The 14,882-nt window shown below is 35.1% G+C and overlaps 1 protein-coding gene across 1 annotated transcript; it reads right to left on the bottom strand.

Annotated features, from left to right (window-relative positions):
- Positions 1-2,313: 2,313 nt before the first annotated feature.
- LOC107739926 (ribonuclease inhibitor-like) lies at positions 2,314-11,979 on the bottom strand. Its single transcript, XM_016552177.1, has 9 exons — positions 11,934-11,979; positions 11,418-11,539; positions 10,960-11,258; positions 10,394-10,510; positions 8,277-8,447; positions 7,045-7,215; positions 4,832-5,005; positions 3,971-4,149; positions 2,314-3,596 (listed from the first exon to the last, which is right to left on the bottom strand). Coding segments are annotated over exons 1-9 (1,281 nt in total). The 3' UTR covers positions 2,314-3,594.
- Between the last annotated feature and the right edge of the window lie 2,903 nt (positions 11,980-14,882).

Genomic DNA, 14,882 nt, shown 5'->3' on the forward strand with positions numbered 1-14,882 from the left:
ATACCCGAGGGCTGGGTATGTCCCTAAGATGCCCACTTTTTCACCTGGCCCCATATTACTTCAGGCATTCTGTCCTCCTCCGTTCCAGAAAGTAGGCCGAGAAAGGCTTAATCTGCTCTGTCCAGTTCGAGCACTGGACGCTTACGCACACAGACGATTTGCCTCCGATGTCGGGCATTTGTCGGCGATTTCGCAAAACCTGTCGACGAGTGAAAAATCGGGCTAATATCGTGCAGTGTGAACTCGGCATTAAATGTTTTCTCTCCAGAGTGATGGTAAGTGAGTCCTGATGACTGTATGAAGCTCTTCCCACACTGATGGCACGTGGTCTGCTTCTTTCCAGTGTGAATTCTTTCATGTGTCACAAGGTGGCCTTTTCCTTTGAAACTCAGTCCACATTGAGAGCAGGTGAACGGTCTTTCTGTAGAGTGAGTTTTCTGATGCTTTCGCATATTCAGGTGTAATTTAGGTCTTTCCGTAAAATATAGCAATGCAAAAATAAAGACATATGTTTTTCATTACTTAAAGAGGCTCTGGGACCCAAACAGAACATAATGGTTAATATAAAGTGTGGAATTAAGAGAGTGACTGTCTCATCACTGCTTTCTGATGCTGGCTTCAGAAATGCCATTAAGAGGAATGTGTCAACAATTATTAGTAATTAACTGTGTTCATAGGCAGGAAGAGAAAGGTAAGAAAGCATTATCTTTCACGCCCTCTGCTGGTAGACACATTTACAATAACATCTGTAGTCAGGCCTTTTCTTGAGGTTACTAATCAGACATGTCCACAAGTCTTTCATCTGAAGTCCGAGGCAAGTCTGAACTCTGTAAGCTGGAGTCCGAAGTCAAGTCTGAAGTCTTTAAGCATGGAATCAGAGTCAAGTCTGGAGTCTTTCATCACGAGTCCGAGTCGAGTCTGGAGTTATTTCATTAATATTTGCAAATAAAATTTCATCCTTAAAAAATCATTTTTACAAGGTTGTATTTTAAAGACAAAATATGTTCCAGGGACACTACTAAGATTCTAGCTCAACTTGTCTTCCTCTGCCTGTATACATAGAGTCAATCCAAGACACAAAAATACAAACACATGTAAAATTAATTTGAGGAGGCCTGTTTGTATTCAAAATCATCTGTAACACCATGATGTAGCAACTAGATCCTAATTTATCCAATTAATCACAAATTAATCATACATCAATTTTAGCTTAGAATATACACCCCAAAAGATTATTTAAAAACATTGTGTTAGGTGAGTAAAGCATTGAATAGACATTACAAAAAGTAGCTTTAGAAATAAATATTTTGATCCAACATAACATAAATAATGATAATAGATGGACATTAATGGTTTTAAAAAAATTAATATTGAAATATGACATTGGCCAGTTGCATAAACTGCTTAGACTAGTCTTAAAAGTTACCTATTTTTTTTTCTGCAAGACTGGTCATAACTTTTTAAAGTCAGTTAGCCTACATAAAAACTTAGATTGTTATAATTTGAATCTGAAAAGTAAGACTGATAACCACTTGGTTAACTGCTAGTTAGTCAAACTTAAGACATAGTCTTAACGTGGTGAGTATGTTTATGCAACTGGCCCATGAAATTATTATTTTTTTTTAAATGAACTGATACTCAAAATATGAAACTAAAACCTCCAGTGGGTGGCGACAAGTCACCATATTAATGATTGAGTGAGTCATTCAGTCATTCATTCAACCGACTCCTTCAAACGAGTGATTAATTCGGAAATGAAGCAAGTGACTCTTTATGAATTGCTCACTGAATCATTGACTCGATTCGTTCAAAAACGTAACGTAGATTTATTCAGGAACAAAACACCACTGTATTTCTAAGAGACAAACAACAGTTCTGCTGTGGCTTTGGTTTGAACTATTTGCGAAATTGAGCCAAGCAGACAATACAATATAATGTCTAAAATTTCACATATTAAATTATTTTTATTGAACTATTGTATAAAATCAACATCACATTTGTAATCGTGCAGATATTCGGGAAAAACAGCATTCTTGCTGTGTGATATTGCTAAACTATATATATCTTAAATAAACCCATATGCGTTATTTTTTTCCATAATTAATCACAACAATTAAAACGTTAAATAGACAGTAAGTAGACATAATTACTTTTATTGTTGCATATGAATAATTGTTTAGAGATTATCAATGTTTATTTGAAGTGTCAGTTTTTATTTGAAGGGTAGTTTTTAACTCCTTAAAACAAAATAATGATGACAAAATAATATAAAAATAGATAAATTTCACAGGAAAATGGATAAAATCAGGGCAATTACATTGAAAGAGAATGACCAAATATGGCTAAAATATGCAGGCAGACACTATGTCAAAACGGCAATCAAGAAATTAACCGATATTCTCGAAAAAACACGTGCATCATTTTCAATGTCAACAGTCAGAATAAGCCACTTTAAATTCAAAAATTGCCCAATATAAGTGATCGGAATAAGCAACGTAATTAGCAGGTATTTCACACTCCTTCATGCACACACCATGACAGTCAAAATTGTCATTCATTGATACATATTGAATGATAAAAAATAGACAGCAACAGTAATGCGCTTACCTTCGTGTCGCACTTTAACTTCAGACAGAACTAGAGGAAGTCTTCCGGGAAGCAGAACAGAACTTGGCACAGTGCCATATTTAGTTTCAATTTTGATTAAATTATTCAACTGTGCTCTGATTTCAGAGTTACAATGATATTAGAGCCTTCATGTCATCTCCCTCCACAGGTGTAATTCACGTTGTGAGAGTTGAGTCACTCTCCCACTCTTTAGTGTAACTTATATTCAGGCCACTCTGGCATTGTGATCACTTGAATATACAGCTATGCATTCAAAATCTGATCCCTTATCGCGCTAAAAACCCGTCACTCATGAATCATCACGTCTGACTGCTGATCCCTAGTGACTGGCTAAAAGTGCGGCAGGCCACATCAACATCAGCCGCATCTGCCGTGTGTGTTTCAAATACTATGATAAGAGTCCCATCTACATCAACAAGTATATACGTGAGGCAGATATTGTAAAAGCATATAAGTACATTCCAAGTTCTTTCTTCATGACATGAGTAAAGGATAAAAGACTCGAGTTGTTTTAAAAATATTCTTGAGTCCAAGAAAACATGTTAAAAAGTTATACTGATAGGAAATGAATTGACAAATTTCTTATTTATGACTTGTTGATTAAAATGAGTGTTTTAGTTTTGTGACTTCTTGTAGTGTATTGAGTGTTACAGCTACATTGTAATCAATATCTAGTGAATCTAAAACAATTCCAACTCGCTAATGGTGCTTTTCGGCACTGATTTTCATGGGCCCTTGTTTATAAAATTGAGTCTTAAATGATAAAGTGAGTTCAGGTCCTCTAATAAATCATTGTGGAAATCTGTAATTTAAAAGAACAGACCCGCATAAAGATAAAAACAAGATCTCTGTGTGTCTCTGTGTCTTGAGTCTCTGTTGATTGTGTGACTGTGTGTCTCTGTAGCGGCTCCTTATTCACCATCAGCTGATCCTGAGGAAACTGGACTGACATCTAAATACTGAGAGTCCTACAATAAAACACACAGACAGTCACATATGAGTATGAGACATTACTGCCGTCACATCACAGCAGATCAATTTCAGAAAAAACAGTCAGAGATATTAGCATATTCATATTACAGATATGAATGAAAAACCGCTTATAGATTAATAATTACATGATCAACAACTTTCTCTTTATCGCTTACACATGGAAACACTGTAAGAGATCTATATTCATAGATCAGTCACTAAATTAAACTCTCATTAAACAGTTTAGACGGACAGAGACTAAAGTGGAGCTGAATTATCTTATTTTTTAGCTTTTTCCAATTACACCCATATGAGGCCTGTTACTAAACTTGGGCCAAATTAAAAGCTTTAAATAAAAAAATATACTCACAGATTTGCAGTTTCTGTAGTTTGTAATGTGGATCAGCCCTCAGATCAGAGAGCAACTTCCTTCCTGATTGTCCTAGATTATTATTAGACAGATTCAGATTTCTCAGGTGTTCAGGGTTTGATCTCAGAGCAGAAGTCAGAGCAGCACAACCTTCACCTGTGACCCCAAAACCCCTCAACCTGTAGAGAACAATGACACTCTCCTCACTCTCTGTTCAGATCAGATTGAGAAGTGAATCCATTATTAGAGGAATAGTTCAAACTTAAAACACTAATCAATATGTCTGATGGATCTTATTCTCCAATATGTATGGAGAAGTGATTTTTTTTACATTTGTAAAACAATATTTTCAGTCACTGCAAAAAGGGGAATGTGATGAACAGTAAGAATGAATCCAGCATGTTCTTCTTTTCTCAGTTCTGACTCTGTTGGGCTTGAGTCTGTTTAAAGTCAAGAGACTGAAATGTTGATAAATTGATTAGATCAGGTTAATGTTTTTGATTGAAGATTACAAGTGCAAATGAATTTAAAAAAATAGAAATGTGCACGGATAAATCATTTAAAATAAATACTTCAACACTCTGTATAAACATTTGAATTGTCATTTTTGATTTCATGGTGACTTTAAGAAGAAAACGAGTCTTTATCTGATTGAATAAATGACGCTTCTTGGTGAAGATAAAATACGGATAAAATGACGGATAAAATGAAAAACATTTCAAGGATTGTCTTTTTGCGTAGCCTGCAGATTACTGTAATAATCATAATAAGCACACACACTATTTTCGTCATGACCATCTTGACGTTTTTAATGCGCTGTGTTTTTGAAGTTACTTTGAAAGTGCCTGTATATGATCTTACCACAGTTTCTCCAGTTTACACCGAGGATCCTCCAGTACAGCAGAGAGCTGATTTACTACAGAATCACCTATTTTACTGTCAGACAGATCCAGTTGTCTCAGGTGTGAGGGGTTTGATCTCAGAGCTGAAGCCAGAGCTGCACAACCTTCAACTGTGAGACTACAACAATACAACCTGTAGAGAACAATAACACACTCTTCACTCTCTCAGATCAGATCAGTTTAGAAGTGAATCCATTATTAAAGACAAAATATAAACTTAAAACAAAAACGTTTTTGATGAATCATTGGACTGAGGTCAAAGGGGCCATTCACATAGAACACATTTTTGCATTTAAAAACACGAGATGCAGGGCAGTGGAATGGAAAAAGCAATATCTAGGTCTTTTCTAAATGTTAAACTTCTTCTGAGTGCTGTGTTTTTAGAATGGCGTGTCATGTGAACGACACTGCAAAAGAAGTGAGACGCGAACGCAATGGTCAAACATTCATCTAACGCAATGCTTCTCATAATTTTTGGGCCAGCGCCCTCCTATCCATTACCCAGGTCCCTTCCTATGGGGTTAGATTTGTTCCATTATTCCAAATAAATAGATTATGTTCCATAAATAAATGTAAAGGGATTCACAAAAAAATTAATTCACACATAAATAAAAATATTTACAAATATGTTTTATGTCACAAACACAACTCTGCCTGGCATTAATTTGTGAATTTTTTAGTATCTAGTATAGTGTTGTTCCTATAACAGACATGTAAACCGCTGTTTCTCTGGCATTGGCATGTAAAATAAATACTGTGGCTTGGCTTGATACATGGTCTAATGAAATCCAAATTTTAAATTTTACTGTACCAATTTTTTATGGACCTTATACTTCCTAGTGGGAAGTCGTGGCCTAATGGTTAGAGAGTTGGACTCGTAACCCAAAGGTTGCGGGTTCGAGTCTCGTACCGGCAGGGATTGTAGGTGGGGGGGGGGACTGTACAGCGCTCTCTCCCACCTTCAGTACCACGACTGAGGTGCCCTTGAGCAAGGCACCGAACCCCCAACTGCTCCCCGGGCGCCGCAGCAAAAAAATGGTGCTCTGTGTGTGTGTTCACTGCTGTGTGTGTGCACTTTGGATGGGATAAATGCAGAGCACTAATTCCGAGTATGGGTCACCATACTTGGCCACATGCCACGTCACTTTCTTTCTTTCACTTTCTATTTGAACCAATGCAGATGAATGAGCAAAGTTATTTCTGGACGAGACTGCCCTGATTGTAAAGCAAAATGTGGTTTACAATCAAAATAGTGAGAAGTGCTTTAATTGGCCAGCGCTATGTGGCCGTTATCTAATTGGCTTGAGTAGACGGTGGGTGGAATCTACCTATTTGTGGATTTGCTGGAATGTCTTGATGCTGTTTCAAAATCCAAGCGATCCACAAATACGTGCAACTCTAACATTTATTTGTGGATCTCATTCTATTTATTTGTGAATTTGTTTAATTTTTGTGAATCGTACATTTATTTGTGAATCATAATCTATTTATTTGGAATAATGGAACAAATCTAACCCCACACTTACTGACCCCATCACATAAAATATAGGCTAATTATCTGGCCTGAATATTAATGTTGATTATTATTCTGTCTGTATTATTATTATTCCTGTTATTATTACTATTATTATGTCAGTCCATCTCAAATAGTCCAAAAAGTTTTAAGCTGGTTGCTTGATCATTTTTAAAGTTTCCTCTTTTTAAATTTTTTTTTTCTGTATAAGCATAACAAATGACTTTCAAAACAGTTTTATTAGTTTTTGTCTACTGAAAGTTGTTTGGAAAGATGTTTTGTCAGCCGAACCATTGTACAAACCACTGATCCCTATACTGCCTTGTTTTCATCTGTGTCAAAAAATAAATATGTGATAGCATTTTTAATGCATTTATGGTTATCACATTACATTGTTGCAGTTTATACACAAGCCACACCTGCATAAACCATATTTCCATATGTAAATTTAACATGGTAAAAAGCTATAGCAATAACCAGTATATAAATAAAAGAAAAATAATTTTATTTTTTCCAAAGTGTAGACATGGACTCTAGGTTCTGAGCTCAACACTAAGTGTTCAATCATTTCCAGCTCAATCAGCTGAACTCACAGCAGCAGAAAGAGACTGAACACTTCAAATATTACATTGTGTTTCATGTGTGAGAATATATCTTACTGCAGTCTCTCCAGTTTACAGCGAGGATCCCGTAGTACTTCAGACAGCAGAGTCAATGAATTTCCTACTTTATTAGCAGACAGATTCAGATCTTTCAGGTGTTCAGGGTTTGATTTCAGAGTTGAAGCCAGAGCAGTAAAACCTTCAACTGTGAAACGACAACGCCACAACCTGTAGAGAACAATGACACACTCTTCACTCTCTCAGATCAGATCAGTTTAGCAGTGAATCCATTATAAAAGAGAAGTACAAGCTTAAAGAGAAAAATCAATATGTTTGATGGATCATTGGACTGAGGTCAAAAATTTCACAGACCACAAAAACATGATCAAAAACATCTAAAGTCTCATTCAAGCAGGATAAATGGCACTTTATAACGGCATAATTTTCATAATTACACGGTCTGTATTTTATTCAAAAAATGTTTTATTTAATAACACTATTCACTACAAAGCTGAGTTTTATAATGTTATTAATTTATCTGTACTAAAGTGTGTGTGCATGTGTGTGTGTACTGGCTTGACCTACATTACACACTAAATATCATCATAATGTAGTGTGTATTAGGTTTCAGGTCTTTACCCTTACATTTTGAGGGCATCACAGCTGTCCCTAATCCAATAATCCAAATGGCTAAATAAACATTAAATTAAAAAAATTTAAATGTAAAAAATGCAGAAAGTTTTCTGTGAGGGTTTTGTTAAGGGGTAGGGTTATGTTTAGATAGAAAATATCATTAGCTCAGTATGAAAACCATTATGCCTACAGAGAGTCCTCATAATAACTGCACCAACATGTATGTGTGTGTACGTCTGTGTTTACACAATAAAAACATAATTTAAAAACGGTCACTGAAGAAAGATTAACGTGATCAACAGTACCACAGTATCTACACTAGAAGCGAGCGGCGCGATGTGACAAAAGCAAACGGAACCCATTACAATCAGTGATGTTGTCTACACTAGATTCAGAACAACGCAACAAAAAATTCCTGACAGTAAACTGATGCCCTGTTCTATTTATGACATACTTCAAGCACCCACACTACTTTTGATACAAAGGACAAATCTATTTGTAATGGTTGCTTTGTCGTGTTTGGCGTGGAAAGCTGTTGTGGAGCAGTGTCACGAGTGTCCAGTGTAGACACAGTGTAAGAATGAATCCAGCATGTTCTTCATTTCTCAGTTCTGACTGTGTTGAGGTCAAGTCTGTTTATAGTCAAGAAATCCTACCACAGTTTCTCTAGGGAGTGAAGAGTCTTCAGACCAGCAGAGAGCAGCTTCACACCAGTATCTTTTAGGTTGTTATTAGACAGATCCAGATGTCTCAGGTGTTCAGGGTTTGATCTCAGAGCTGAAGCCAGAGCAGCACAACCTTCATCTGTGATGCCACATTCCCACAAGCTGTAGAGTACAATGACACACTATTCACTCTCAGTTCAGATCGATCTAGTTTAGCAGTGTTGGTTTAGCAGTTACTCCATTAAACAAACTCAAAACACAAATCAATATGCTTGATGAATCATTAGGCTGAGGTCTAAAATGTAACAGCACAAAAAAAGATAATAAAAAATATAGTCTCATTCAAGCAGGATAAATAATATTTCTTAACTGCACTGTCTGTATTTTTATGTAAAATGTCTGTCTTGCAAAATGCTAATGTTTTGACTGATGACACTCTTCAGTGCATAGTTGAGTTTTAATTTAGATCTGTACCAATACATATGGAGCTGTAAGAAAGTACAGACTGCCCTGACCCTGATTCCACTCCAAAATCCAAAAATGGCTTAATTAATGGAAGAAAGTCAAGATGTTGTTTCTGCACTATTTGGGGTGGTCAAATCCTGAGCAAATGTTCATGAAGTTAATGAATGGAATGGAATCAATGCTGAACTGACCTCAGCTCAACAATAACACTATTGTTTTTCTGCTTTACAGCAAAGTAGATCTCTGTTGCATCACTGAATCATTATTTTCTTCATTATTCCTGTAAAACTCAATCTGTATTGTATAAAACGCTAGGCCTATAAAAATAAATATGACTTGACTTGATCAATCGTAGAATGGGAACAGCTGTGGGAAACTGAGTGCCATCTCAAAAAACTGGGTTGTCTGGACTTCTTTAATATACAGACCACAGCTGTTACAACAGGACCAACTTCATTTACATTAGGGTGGTAAATTGTAACGATAAAAGGATTGAGTTTTGTTTGTTCTGGGTTCATTACAAATTAGATGAACCCAAGGTGCTACATGTATTTTGCCACTGCTACGCTACAGTAAACTTCCTCATTAAGATCTACAAAATCCTCATCATTTTTCTTACAGAGTAGTAATATGTGTAACACAGATAAAACATTTTAAAAATAGTCAGAAAGATCAAATTGATGAGAGTCAGTTATTCTGGCTTTAAAAGATGAGCACAATGTGATGCTCAGTACATATCAATATTTTGAAATTACTAGTATTAAAATTACAAAATACTACGTATATAAAACAGCATGGTAATGTCAAGTCTGTGTAAAGTCAGTGTGACTCTCAGTCCTGCAGTATTCTGTTACTGAGGAGCAGCTCATGTGTTCAATCATTTACAGCTCAATCAGCTGAAACTGTAAAATTAAAATACCACATTATTACATGAGTTAATAAAGATAATATTTTTTTATTCTGTATCATATCTTCAAGTCTTATCTTTTACAGAAATGTTAGACCTGAGATCAGTCCGTGTTTCTCCACTCTTAAAATGTATTGGATGATCTATACACGCTTCATTCCTCATAGACACACAACTGGGCTCTGATTCTGAACTCTTCTGATGAAGTGAACTATAACAAAGAGAGATTAAAGACAATGCTTTGAATTACTGTATTTAAAAAAAAAGATCACATTTATTTATTCCTAAAATACACTTTAAAGAGTACTTTGACCATTTTTATTTGCACTATTGTTACGGCCCACTCGTTTAAAGCCACAACATTGAACAGGGACCAGTCACCGATATCAACAATACAACAATAACCAATAAATAATATTAAACAGAAGTCTAGGGATAATAAAGGAAAACTAAGAAAATAACAAATATAATAACCACAACAAAAACTTTAAGCTACATGATAAAAGAAATGCATAAAAAGTACAAATGAGAAAGAAGTTACATCCTGATCAAGAGCCACTCCTGAGAGAAACTATCCCACAGAGAGTTCCTACCCCAAAAGAAACTCAGAGCACTTATATACTCTAATTAATTATCAATTAACATGGGGAACGAATCAGAGATTCCCACACTCTGCCCCAACAGGTATATATATATATATATATATATATATATCATGGTGATAGTCCAATCTTACCACAGATTCTTCAGTTTACACTGAGGATCCTTGAGTACAGTAGAGAGAAAATGTACTCCAGAACTTCCTAGATTATTATTAGACAGAGTCAGTTGTCTCAGGTGTGAGGGGTTTGATCTCAAAGCTGAAGCCAGAGCAGCACAACCTTCATCTGTGAGACCACAATTCTTCAACCTGTAGAGAACAATGACATTCCTCATTCTCTGAGATCAGTTAAGCAGTAAATCCATTATTGAAGAGAAAAATACAAACTTAAAGCACAAATCAACTTTTGATGGATCATCGGACTGAGATCTAAAACGCCACAGAGCATCAGGCTCGTTAAAGAAAGATAAATAAGATTATTGCACAATGTCAGTGGTTTAACAAAACATTTGAATAACTGATAAATCTAATTTATTCATATGCAACTGCTCTGACTTCAAAATCTTATGGTGTTATTGATTAGAAAACACATCAAAAGACTGACTACTAAACTCTGGATAGCATCTGCAGCACTGAGGCTATTTGAGTTTTTATTTTCTTTATGTTTTAACAGTGAAGTGATTGTTTTCAGTTATACTTACTGAACTGATCTGGATTCTTTAATCACAGGCAGCAGTTTCTGAAAAACTTCCAGTTTTTTGGTTTCATTGTTTCCTTCAACAAATTTATTAATGTCAAACTCATCCGGCATCTTCTCTGATGCCAACAACACAAAAGCTACAGCTGACCACTGAGATGAAGAGAGTTTGGCTTTATTTATTGATCCAGATCTCAGATACTGTTGTATTTCCTCCACTAGTGAATGATCACCCAGTTCATTCAGACAGTGGAACAGATTGATGGATTTCTCTGGAGAGTTAATTAGGTCTGATAAAGTATACTTAAAAAACATTGAGAGGTCAGAGGACAAACTAGAGAAAATTTGTGAGCAGTTCTTTATAAAAAAGAGGTGCACATATAGCCGCTAGATGTTCCCGAACAGTCAGATGAACAAAGCAGAAGACTTTCCCCTGATACAAGCCGTTTCAGGGAAAAATACCTGAAGAAGATTTGAAAGACTGAGTGTTTTGTTCTTCATCAGATTGAGCTCTCTGAAAGGAAGAGGAAATATGAGCTGGACGTCCCGATTCTCTTTCCCTTCAGCCCAGTCCAGGAAAAAATCTATAAACATTAGTTAAAATCTATAAAGATGTACAACAAGAATTTCTCATATCTGATAATATAAAACTACATACTAAAATCACATCTTTAATGTGGAAATTGGTATACCTGAGATCAGTCTGTGTATATGCACTCTTAAAATTTACAGGATGACCTATAGACTCGTCACTCCTCATAGACACACAGCTGGGCTCTGGTTCTGAACTCTTCTGATGAACTGAACTATAACAGGACAGATTTCATCCTTTATAATCATAATTTTATCACAAGGTCTGAAAATGCATTTATCATCAAAAAGGTGGTCTAATGTTTTTTTAATAAAACCTTAATTTCTAAGTTATTTTTTAACCTTTAACATTTTTAAACATGTTTTAATAGTGTTTATTGAAAGTACCTGCATCCTGGAGAAACATCTTCATCTCTGGATGTTTGTGCGTCATCCATGATGAAACAGATTCTGATCGTCACCACTGACTCTGGATGGAAATGACAAAAACACACTCTTTCATCTGAACGGATCCTGAGAGTCGGAGAAACAGGATCATGAGACGCGGCATTCACTCAAATACATTAAATCGTATATTACCAGTGTTGGGGAGTAACTAGTTACAAGTAACGGCATTACGTAATTTAATTACACAATAAATGTAACTGTAATCAGTTACAGTTACTGAGAAAACGTGTAATTAAATTACAGATACTTCTGAAAATGTTATTGATTACAAAGGGTGTTACATCTGAATTTTTCCACACCCACATACAGATTTAATTGATTTCTTTCATAAGTTGCATTGACTGCTCTAAAATATGAGACACCAATGTTTCAGGAGTTTAGGATACAGAATAGGACACATGCTTATTCAATAACTGTTGTATTTCCTATTTGGGTTTATGTATATGCTTTCTTTTTTAAGATGAACTGTTTTTTCCAAGGCATTGTTAGATGCCAGTGTTTCCTGTCATAGCTATGCAAATATTTGATTTCAAAAACGGTATCATAGCTATTAAACTATTTTCTTGTTATGATTTTAAATCTGTATTTAACCTCAGAACGATCTCAAAGTAAAATGAGGTGCTAAAGTCTGATTTTGTGGTGGCTGTGCTTTAAAATTAAATTATTATAATCTTAATTCAAGTGATGAGGGATTTTGAAAGTCTGACGGTAATCAGTGTTGAGCATTACTGTAAGTTTAACCTTGCCTTCTTTAAATGTTTGAAAATGATTAACAGTTGAAAACAGTTGTTAGAAATTTAGAAAAGTAATCAATAAGTAATCAAATGTAATCAGTTACATTACTTTAATAAGTAAACTACTTATTACATTTTAAATAGGGTAACTTGTAATCTGTAATTTATTACATTTCCAAAGTAACCTTCCCAAGACTGATTAACCCTTGTGCGACCTTATGGACATTTTTGTCATTTTCAGTTTTGTTTTTTGATAATTTTGCCTGTGTTAATGCCAACTGCATAAATTTTGGCACAGGCGTGTATTTTTATTGGAATTTAAATATTTCACCCTCATTTCCTTTAACAAATCTATTTTACACTAGGTACAAAAAATAGTTCCTCTCAGGACCTCAAGGACAAAAATGTCCTCATTGAAACCCATTAAAATATAGACTCGGGAGTGTAACCAGTGCTGGAGTGGTCTCATATGAAGCAATCTGAGTGGCGTGACTGTGGCTGCGGAGAGCTGAGATCAAGTCTAAACACTCCTGAACATTTAGTAGCGACATGTATTTTTAATTTTGTCATTATTAGAGTTTTGACACACTTTAAAGGGATAGTTTCCCAAAAATAAAAAATCTGATATCATTTAGTTACTCGCCCTCAAGTTGTTCCTTTCTTCTGCTGAACACAAAAGAAGACATTTTGAAGGATTTGGGTAACCACTGAATTATATAGTATGGGAAAAAACACTATAGAAGTCAATGGGGACCAGAGAGTGTGAATTAAATTAATGTCTGTGGAAATACACTTTTGCCACACCAGTTTTCAAGATTCACCTGTTACTTTGATTATATATATATATATATATATATATATATATATAACTGGGTTTAATAGAATTCACCAAAATTCACACTATGAAAATAATATAACACCGTAACTACTGTAAATAGCAAACAGATCAAAACTACTAAATTATAACAAAATTATGACTTTACAAAACCCTTTACAAAAATGTATATATATATATATATAAACCTTTGATAAATGTAGGGTGAACCCATCATGTCTGCTCAAAATGATTAAATTGTCAAGGTGGTGACCTTCCAAAATGATCAGAGATTTATTTTTTAGTTTGGGCGCCAGATTAAATTCAATTAAATAAACTCCTGTTAGCTCAAAAACCACCAGTTACGAATGAAGAACCAGAAAGAGTGTGTAACGTTTCTCAAGTTCCTTTGCAAATTTAATTTACCAATAGCAAACCCAACAAAGCAGTCCCAACTTTACATGTCAGTCTTCAATATTCAAACAAGAGCAAATACACAAAAAAAACATTCAAAGAATAAACTAAAGAATCTCAAAACGAGACAAAAATAAGGAAGCTGTAATGGCCTGTCCCTGTAGTCGTGCATGCTTCCATTTACAAATAGTCTCTTGAGCACATATCGTTGTCAGTACAATTACATGATCAGCTCAGTCAGTTTGAAATACAATTAAACAAAACAAAACGAACAAAATCAAAGATAAGTTTGTGAGTATGAGTGCGTTGAGCTTGTAGGCCTACCCTGTGCCGCTGGTCTTCGCTTGCAGTATTTTGGAGTTCTTGTTGCACAGTAGCACGCAGTTTCTCACAGCATTCTCCAGCTGCACACACCAGTGTTGCCAAACCCCTCCCTCAGAAAATCTCTAGAACCACCCTCAAAAGTCTCAATTTTTCACAAAAAGTCGCCAAATATGAAAACAAAGTAAATACAGGTAAATTTGGTAAAGGTAAAGGAAAGTAAATATATATATATATATACTTTACAAATGATGACAGTATAAAAAATATAACAAAAGATTAAATATAACAAAAAATTCTGAAGTGAAATTAGGAAATGCTTGTGATCTGCAAGCACATCAAACATGATGGAAATGATGGAAAGACACAAAAGACACATAATGTTGGGAATTTGTTTTATGTGTCACCAAAGTGCATCCCTGTACGTCCTGCTCAAATACAACAGATAAGAGATATTATGATTCTCCAAAAACAAAAACTTTATTCATACAAACTTATTTCAGTCAACACACTCTATTACTACAAAGTAAGTGCAAAATACTGCATCCCAGCACACATGACACGATGATGTCTCTCTCTCAGTATCTGGTTGACATGACTGTGCAT

Source organism: Sinocyclocheilus rhinocerous, unplaced genomic scaffold, assembly GCF_001515625.1.
Source record: "Sinocyclocheilus rhinocerous isolate Xijiao unplaced genomic scaffold, SAMN03320098_v1.1 scaffold1126, whole genome shotgun sequence".
Classification (NCBI taxonomy): domain Eukaryota; kingdom Metazoa; phylum Chordata; class Actinopteri; order Cypriniformes; family Cyprinidae; genus Sinocyclocheilus; species Sinocyclocheilus rhinocerous.